Source organism: Giraffa tippelskirchi, chromosome 1 (assembly GCF_054371585.1).
Source record: "Giraffa tippelskirchi isolate mGirTip1 chromosome 1, T2T-mGirTip1v1.2.pri, whole genome shotgun sequence".
NCBI lineage: Eukaryota > Metazoa > Chordata > Mammalia > Artiodactyla > Giraffidae > Giraffa > Giraffa tippelskirchi.
The window spans coordinates 206,445,863-206,455,052 of NC_137275.1; the positions used below are offsets into that span (position 1 = coordinate 206,445,863).

Genomic DNA, 9,190 nt, shown 5'->3' on the forward strand with positions numbered 1-9,190 from the left:
TTTTTTTAAAGGAAGCATACTATAAAAGCAAAAGCATAAGTTTTTCACATTATAGCAAGAAATGCAAAAACCTCAGTTTTCACAAATATGGTAGATAAAAGTACCTTCAGAAATATGGGATACTCAGTTTCTAAAATTCACTTTTGCCCTCTCAGGAATATGAATCTCTAGTGTCCTAAAAACAAACAGGAATCTGGAAACCCATAATAATTAGCTCTAAAGCCACCATTTCTTAAGGTATTATCAATACCATAAACTGGGAATTTTAAGTTCAAACAAAAGAGAAAGCCTTGGGCCTGAAAAAAGGTGGGATTATATATGTTATATAAAACAAGAGATAAGGGTTATTATGAACAAACCACATAAACAAAAATTAACAGAACTACAAGGAAAAGTGGATAAAACTGCAATTATACATTTTAACACTTTTTTCAGTAATAAGCAAACAAAATATAGTAAAAAGTTAATAAGGTTCATCTAAGGCAATATATAATCCTCAAAACACAAACATTTAAAACAAACTACATGTAAGACTATAAAGCAAATCAAGAAACTTTAAAAGCATTCAGTGTTATATTTTCATAATTTAAAAAAACTTGTTTAAAAAAAATCTATTCAATAGATCACACAGATGACATTCTCCAGAAATTCAAAGATACCTTAAACCAAAACTGCTATGCATTTGAAAACATTAAACTCACTGCTCTGAAAATTCATGGCTCAGAATACATCATATGGAAATTTTTCAAAGATTAGAACTGTTCAAAATTAAAACCACAACACTAAAAAAAAAAAAATGTGGGATGCAGCTAAAATTACTTTGAGATCTTCAAATGTTTCATAGAATACAGTTAAGTATAATACAAGACAGATGAGTTTATTTTGGTTGAAAAACAATCAGGGAAGGTTTAATAGAAGAGGTAACAAGTTGAGGGGCCTTGGAAACGCACGTCAGGGAGAAGTAAAAGACTGTGATCTTGAGACAGGAATCAAGGGGATATTGAGGGAAGTGCGAGTGTGTGCATGAGTCAACTAAGATTGTATCTGCTTATGTTCGCAGAATCACTCTGCCTCCATGACCGAAGTTACCTGAAACGGCTGACGTGTCACAAGCTGTTTTTTTTTTTTTAATCACCCTCCAATTCGATACTTCAAGACACAGTTACTTGATATCAAACTGTGAAGACAAGTATTATGTTTATCTAGTTAGAGGCTAATGTTTTGTACATTTTTTTGTATGAGGAAGTGATGTAGCTTGCCCTGATTTTTTTTTTTTTGTCAGCTTTAATATATTTATGCCAGAATTTTAAACAAAGTTTTCTTCTTGTTCAGGTGTGCATTGAAGAACCACATTTATTCAATGATTGATGTTGTTTTGTGATATTTGTACACAAACCTTCTTTTATCAGTTTTATAGACACTGAAATGAAATATAATAATTCACTTTACTCTTTTATTATCACAGTTGCTGCCTCCTCTGGAATTTTTGAATTTAAAAAAAAACTTAACTTTTGAGTTGCAGGGAAAACAATGTTGGTTAATGGTAAATCTCAAAACCAGTTGTGTAGAAAAAAGTATTACTTTGAAAAAGAACTTTATATTCTGACTTCTTAACATATGATTGCATCCCAAGTTAAAGTAACATATTAATAAGAAAAAAAATCACCTAAGTTACACAAGCAATGGCAGGAAATTCTGGTTTTGAGGATGTTGGTATGATCCTTAGATGATGGCCTCTCCTGGTTAAGAAATTCAAGATCTTTCTGTAATCATGCCCTTGGGCTGGCAGGTAACACTGCAGCTGTCTTTCCCAAAAAACCAGCCAGTACCAGCATCCCCTGTCAACTCAGTTTTGTATATCATATTGTATGGACTTTATATGAAAATGAATATTTTACAGTTTGCACAGTATTATTTTACAGAGAGGATATCAGAGCATCTACAACCTAGAGCCCCAAAGCAGCAGCTTGACTTTGTGGCTTTTAATTGTTCTAGAATTTTAACTGCATCTCATTTTTCTAGCATGGTAATAACTAACGTGTTCCTTCCTTGAGAGCAGGAGCTCCCTTGTCTGTATCTATCCAAATGTTTTCTCAACACTTCCATGTTGGTTCTTCTTAGCTTTTTTTGTACATATTTTTTTTTCTAAAGAAAAAAGTTATTCACAAAATGAATTTTGGCTCATGTCCTTTGTTTGATGCTTCACCCCCCAAGTATTTGAAGACTTACAATGATGTGACCTCAGTGTTTATCCTCTTCAGCTCCCTGCCTATTGGGATCAGTCATAATAGAGGCATGACTGATATGCCCTTTCATGAAGGAGTATGTGTGTTTAGGCCAAAGAATTTGTGAATTTAAGCTACCTTTGTCTTCTAGCAAGCTACCTTTGTCTTCAGTCTGCCCTTAGATACTTCTAAGGCATCAGGAAAAATTCAGGGTCATTTTGACTCTGCTAAAACTCATCCTACATCTCATTCTGGCCTAAACTCATTTGCACTTACATGTATAAACATTCACACACATCTTTTGAGTGACGTCAGACTAAAAGTTGGGGAAGTGGGCAAGAAAGGGAAGTGTTGAAACCCCTACTCATCCCCAATGCTAAGCCACAACCATAATCTGGTTGTTCAAAACAGTGAACCCAGACATAGAGAACAGACTTTTGGACACAGTGGGAGAAAGAGAGTTCAGTTCAGTTGCTCAGTCGTGTCCAACTCTTTGCAACCCCATGGACTGCAGCACTCCAGGCCTCCTTGTCCATCACCAACTCCCAGAATCCACTCAAACTCATGTCCATTGAGTCGGTGATGCCATCCAACCATCTCATGCTCTGTCGTCCCCTTCTCCTCCTGCCTTCAGTCTTTCCCAGCATCAGAGTCTTTTCAAAAGAGTCAGTTCTTCGCATCAGGTGGCCAAAGTATTGGAGTTTCAGCTTCAACATCAGTCCTTCCAATGAATATTCAGGACTGATTTCCTTTGAGATGGACTGGTTGGATCTTCTTGCAGTCCAAGGGACTCTCAACAGTCTTCTCCAACACCACAGTTAAAAAGCATCAATTCTTCGGTACTCAGCTTTCTATATGGTTCAACTCTCACATCCATACATGACTACTGGAAAACCACAGCCTTGATTAGATGGACCTTTGTTGACAAAGTAATGACTCTGCTTTTTGATATGCTGTCTAGGTTGGTCATAACTTTTCCTACAGGGAATAAGCGTCATTTAACTTCATGGCTGCAGTCACCATCTGCAGTGATTTTGGAGCCCCAAAAAATAAAGTCTGTCACTGTTTCCACTGTTTCCCCATCTATTTGCCATGAAGTGATGGGACCGGATGCCATGATCTTAGTTTTCTGAATGTTGAGCTTTAAGCCAACTTTTTCACTCTCCTCTTTCACTTTCATCAAGAGGCTCTTTAGTTCTTCTTTACTTTCTGCCATAAGGGTGGTGTCATCTGCATATCTGAGGTTATTGATATTTCTCCTGGCAATCTTGATTCCAGCTTGTGTTTCTTCCAGCCCAGCGTTTCTCATGATGTACTCTGCATATAAGTTAAATAAGCAGGGTGACAATATACAGCCTTGATGTACTCCTTTTCCTATTTGGAACCAGTCTGTTCCATGTCCAGTTCCAACTGTTGCTTCCTGACCTGCATACAGATTTCTCAAGAGGCAGGTCAGGTGATCTGGTATTCCCATCTCTTGAAGAATTTTCCACGGTGTATTGTGATCCACACAGTCAAAGGCTTTGGCATAGTCAATAAAGCAGAAGTAGATGTTTTTCTGGAACTCTCTTGCTTTTTCGATGATCCAGTGGATGTTGGCAATTTGTTCTCTTGTTCCTCTGCCTTTTCTAAAACCAGCTTGAACATCTGGAAGTTCATGTTTCACGTACTGTTGAAGCCGTGGGGTGGAGAATTTTGAGCATTACTTTGCTAGCATGTGAGATGAGTGCAATTGTGCAGTAGTTTGAGCATTCTTTGGCATTGCCTTTCTTAGGGATTAGAATGAAAATTGACCTTTTCCAGTCCTGTGGCCACTGCTGAGTTTTCCACATTTGCTGACATATTGAGTGCAGCACTTTCAACAGCATCATCTTTTAGGATTTGAAATAGCTCAACTGGAATTCCATCACATCCACTAGCTTTGTTCGTAGTGATGCTTCCTAAGGCCCACTTGACTTCATATTCCAGGATGTCTGGCTCTAGGTGAGTGATCACATGATCATGATAGGGTGGGTCAAATTGAGAGAGTAGCTTGGAAACACAAAGATTACTATATGTAAGACAGATAGCCAGTGAGAATTTGCTGTATGATGCAAAAACTGGTGCTTTGTGACAACCTAAAGGGGTGCGATAGGGTGGGAGGGAGGTTCAAGAGGTGGGGGGGACATAAGTAAACCTATGGCTGATTCATGTTGATGTATGGCAGAAACCAATACAATATTGTAAAGCAGTTATCCTCCGATTAAAAATAACTAACTATACACACACACACACACACACACACATATATATATATAAACAGTGAACCCAAAGAAGCTGTGACAACTCCAAGGTGGTGCCATATACATCAGCAGTAATGTTGGAATCCACGTTTGCCTGACTCCAAACTTCATTCTTTCCACTACATTAAAATGTCTCTGAACCAAGTCCGCACATTTTCAGAGGTTCTTTGACATCATCACCTACTTATGTGGTTCAGGGTGGTGTAGGTGACAAAAGCACATCATGAGAAAGATGCATTCTACTTACGAGAAGGAATGATTTGCAAGCTCTGAGCCTTCCATTCTGGTATAAGCTACCCAAATATAATGGTGCTCAACTTCAGAGTGATTCACCTTCTAAATAATTCTTTTAATAATAGCAATGGGAGCTCAGTTTCATTGTTTATAAAACATTCTGAAAAATACTGGCACACTCCTCGTTCTGCATTGCCCATTTCTTATCACAATGAGAGACCATCTAAATATCTATCAAATGATATTTCCAAGAACATAAGTTGACCAAGTGAGGGTTACCTTTACACACTTCACTTTGGTTTCAATCTGGAAGGACCTTTAGAAGTGTTCTGAGGTCTCCAGCCACAGACTCCAATTTCCTGGCCTTGGGAAGTTATTGATACAGGACTCAGTGATGTTCCACAGAACATCACTGGGGCACCTAGAACCGAGGACCATCGCTGGGCTCACATCCCTGAGATCACTGGGTCAGTCTGATTCCTTCCATATGACAAAGCAACCTCAGTGTTACCCCTGATTTAGGCCCAAGTCACCTCACAGGCCAAGTCACTTCACTGACCTTTCAAGCCTGCCATTTGAGACTCATTTCTTAAGGCTAGAGACCCCTCCATATGGGCCATCTACCCAGTATAAAGCCCTCTAAGTAGGAGGAGTGGTCACTATCACCTTAGGATGAAGTCTGCAATGAGCTTTTCTTCTTTTTAAAGAAGTCCAGAGGATCCTAAGAAGTCTGATTTACTGTGAGAGGGAAGTGAAAAGAAACTAAAGAAAAGCTGATAAAGTGTATGGACATAAGCAACCTCATGAGACTATTAGCCCCTGAGGGTTTATTTATGACATTTTCAGTTCTTTGATTTTGCACCCAGAATAGGATCTGACAGAGAAAACTTTGTCAAATAGATGGATGCCAGGGTTCCACTTAATTTGCCTGAAAGAGATTATGCCTAGTTTGGAAATAAAAAGAATCTGCATGGGGCCTGAAGGTAGATGAAACATAAATATATTTAGATACAGAATTAAGTGTGAGGAAACTGCACTCAGCAGCTACGAACATGTGGGTGACTCTCTTGGTAAATTCTAGAGATCTCTCTAATTAGGCTGTGATAGAAGGGCTATATGTAGCTCCAGTTAATCAGAATGTAAGCAGGCATAATCCCATACACAGGAGGAGGAGGAGACATCACTGGTATGATTTAAAGAGCAGAAGAGTGCCAGGAATAGCATTTTTGTTTCTAAAATATTGCCTTGATTTTTCTAGTATATGCAAAGACCAGAACTTTGAGGGTGTTAAGTATCTTAGAGGCAGACACAAATACCAGATTGCCCTAGTTAGTTTTAAGGAGGTTACATTAAGGCTGTTACACTATTCTTGCCCTGCTGAAGTCAAGATGTGTACTAGAACTAGCCTGTCATTCACAATCATCCCCTTTACTACCATGGGAATCTTGAAATGAACAGCTAATCTCTTGCTTCCATCCCAGTTCTTGATCCAGATATTCCAGGATTGAGTGATACGATCATCCACTAGGAATTTAATGAGCATCTGTTATGTGTTAAGAATCATGCCAAGAACTGGGAATATACAACAAAATTGACCTACTATTCACCCCTAAAGAATTTAGGGTCAAATGAAGGAAAAGGAGAACCACCACAGAATACTCAATGTTTTGAAGGGTGACCTGATTTAGGCAAGGCAAGTGTTATGTCTTTTTTAAAGTGACATATACATTAGAATGAGTAGGAGATGACTAGACAGACAAGTAGCAAAAAGCATATGAGGCTAAGGGAACAGGATGTACCAACATCCTGGGGCAAGAATGAGCTTTATCCATGCGAAGAACTGAAGGTAAGCCAGACTGGTGCCGAGTATCAGTTATCCATTCGAGGAGAAGTTTAGGGCCTGGGGCCCCCTACCTTTTGTCAAGTCCCTCGTGGGAGTCCTTGATTTGGTCCAGCTCTTCCCTGTGTTAAGGCAGCCGCCAGCAGAGTGGCCTGTTGTCTCATTCTCTGTTGTTCCTTCTTCCTAAACCTGGTCCCTGCCATTAGAAATTTTGAAGGCAATCTCAGCAAGGGGAGACATAGGCATACCCAAAGCCCCTTCCACTTTTTGTACTTTCCTTTGTATGTTAGAGGCACTGATAAAAGTCATGTTGCTGCTAAGTCGCTTCAGTTGTGTCCGACTCTGTGTGATTCCCACTATTCTCAGGTTATACTCTTAACACCACATGAGCTAAAATTCACTTTGTAATCATATTTGTGGGTGTAAATATGACTTTACATATCCCCGTCGCTGGGATTCTCCACGCAAGAATACTGGAGTGGGTTCTCATTTCCTTCTCCAATGCATGCAAGTGAAAAGTGAAAGTGAAGTCGCTCAGTCGTGTCCGACTCTCAGCGACCCCATGGACTGCAGCCTACCAGGCTCCTCCGTCCTTGGGATTTTCCAGGCAAGAGTGTTGGAGTGGGGTGCCATTGCCTTCTCCGAAAAGTCATGTTAACCATCTTTAAATTCTCTGGGGCCTCAGAGACTGTATCATAGGCTTTAAAGATCCTTTCTAGAAATTCCAAAGGATCTTCACTCAGTTTATTTCCTTCCTGTGCTTTATCAAGGTATCATTGTTTTGGTCCCCTCTTCACAATCCTATGAGGAGGCAGCCAGGTTTGGGCCCGTCTCCAGCACCACTTTCCAAACAGGACCCGTGTGGGTCCCGCTGAACTTGCAGCAGCCTGTATCGGGCTGCCAGGGGTTCTGAATGAAACCCACCTGCCTCCTCCCCAGCTTTATCCAGCACCTTCTGCACTCTTCTGAAGTGAGGAGTATGGGTAATAAACCTTAAACATCAGCTCAGGTTGGGCTGTGGGCTGCAAAATTTGATGAAAAAAATTTTTTCCATTCTCCTTGGGTCATCTCTGTATGTTGACATATTAAGGGAACAGTACGTATTCCCATTGTTTATTCCAATTAAATAAATCTGAAGTTGAAAAAGGAGAATGGACTGGGATCAATGCCCCTGGCTGCCCAGTTTCAGCATTTGCATCCCCAGTGGGGACTTGCCTTAAAACAGGGGACCCCAACCCCCGAGCCACGACTGGTACTGGTCTGTGGCCAGATAGGAGCCAGGCTGCACAGCAGGAGGTGGGTGGTGGGAGAAACCAAAACCATTCCCCCACTCTACCCCACCCAGGAAAAACTGTCTTCCACAAAACTGGTCCCCAGTGCCAAAAAGGTTGGAGATCGCTGGCTTGAAAGATATTGCCCCACCTTACAGGATCAAAAAACGAAGTCTCAAGCTTTTAACCCAGGTACGGTAACCTTTCATATTGCCTGCCCACATCCCGCCAGGTGGGCCTCCACCCACGACCCATGGGTCAAGATCCCACAAAGAACGTAAGCAAGTGTGTTAACGTAAGCAAGTGTGTTTCTTTAACAAGGTTACCCAAAAGGCATCTTCCAAACCCTAAACCGCCCCCTCCCAAACCATTGTCTCACTGCAAGAGGAAACTGAGTGAGGAAGCTTGGCGGCCCCTCACTGGGTCAGCCGCAGGGAACGGTCCTGTGACAAATGGACCCGGCCACCGCTTGGACTCAGTGCACAGGCTCTCAGCCTCTCAGCACCCGGGAGGGGCCAAAGAACCAACGGGCAAAATCCTGTTTGAACTTACCTCCTGGTTAACCTACCAAATTTGTTACTGAGCCAGGTTCATTTTTCGGGAGGCAGAGCAAGCCAAAACGCTGAGTCACCGAGGCTCACAGCAAAGACGGTTTACTTGCAAGGCGAGGAAATGGAAGAACAAACCTCAAATCCAAGCCCCCGAAGACAAGGGGGCTGGAGTATTCAGGGGATGACCAATGAAGAAGCAGAGGGAGGCGGGCTGAGGCGAGATGGGGCGTGGGGGAAAGGTGATTGGGAAAAGGTGCGATCCTCGTGGTCCTACACAGGTGTAGCTAATCTATAAGCCTCTCCATGTTCAAAAAGTCACCCAGAGGACATCAGCAGGTGCCCAGCCAGGGGGTCGGTGGTGCTACCCTGTCCTAACCAGCTCAGCCTGAACCAGACAGAGCTGAGAGTCCAACATCCTGGAAAATAACTCAGGCAAACATCTTGTTTATGCTACATGCCTCTTAGAGGACACGCAGTCATAAGACACACAAGTCTTAAAACAACCTTGATTAGTGAAGGCAAGTGAAATGGGTTTGACTAATCATTGTATTTGGTTTCAGATAAAACCAGGAAAAAAAAGAGCAAGGATGTGTGAGGACAAAAGCATGTAAAACCATTTTCAAATATTATCTTTAATACACCATGTATAAACTCAAGAAACATTTATTAATTGATGGTGGCATCATCACTAATTTGTGTCCAAAATCTGACATCCCAGGCTTCCCAGGTGGCTCAGTGGTAAAGAATCCGCCTGACAATGCAAGAGCCACAGGAGATGCCAATTTGA

The 9,190-nt window shown here is 41.4% G+C and overlaps 1 protein-coding gene across 8 annotated transcripts in view; it reads left to right on the forward strand.

Moving 5' to 3' along the window:
• The window catches only part of PLPPR1 (phospholipid phosphatase related 1), a 646,134-nt gene extending 643,960 nt beyond the window's left edge, over positions 1–2,174 (forward strand). For all 8 annotated transcript variants that reach the window (XM_081573011.1, XM_081573017.1, XM_081572982.1 and 5 more), the window contains one exon: positions 1,061–2,174. In XM_081573011.1, coding sequence (XP_081429137.1) covers positions 1,061–1,093 — 33 coding nt within the window. In that variant the 3' untranslated portion in view covers positions 1,094–2,174. The remainder of the gene's footprint in view (positions 1–1,060) is intronic.
• The last annotated feature ends 7,016 nt before the right edge of the window (positions 2,175–9,190 follow it).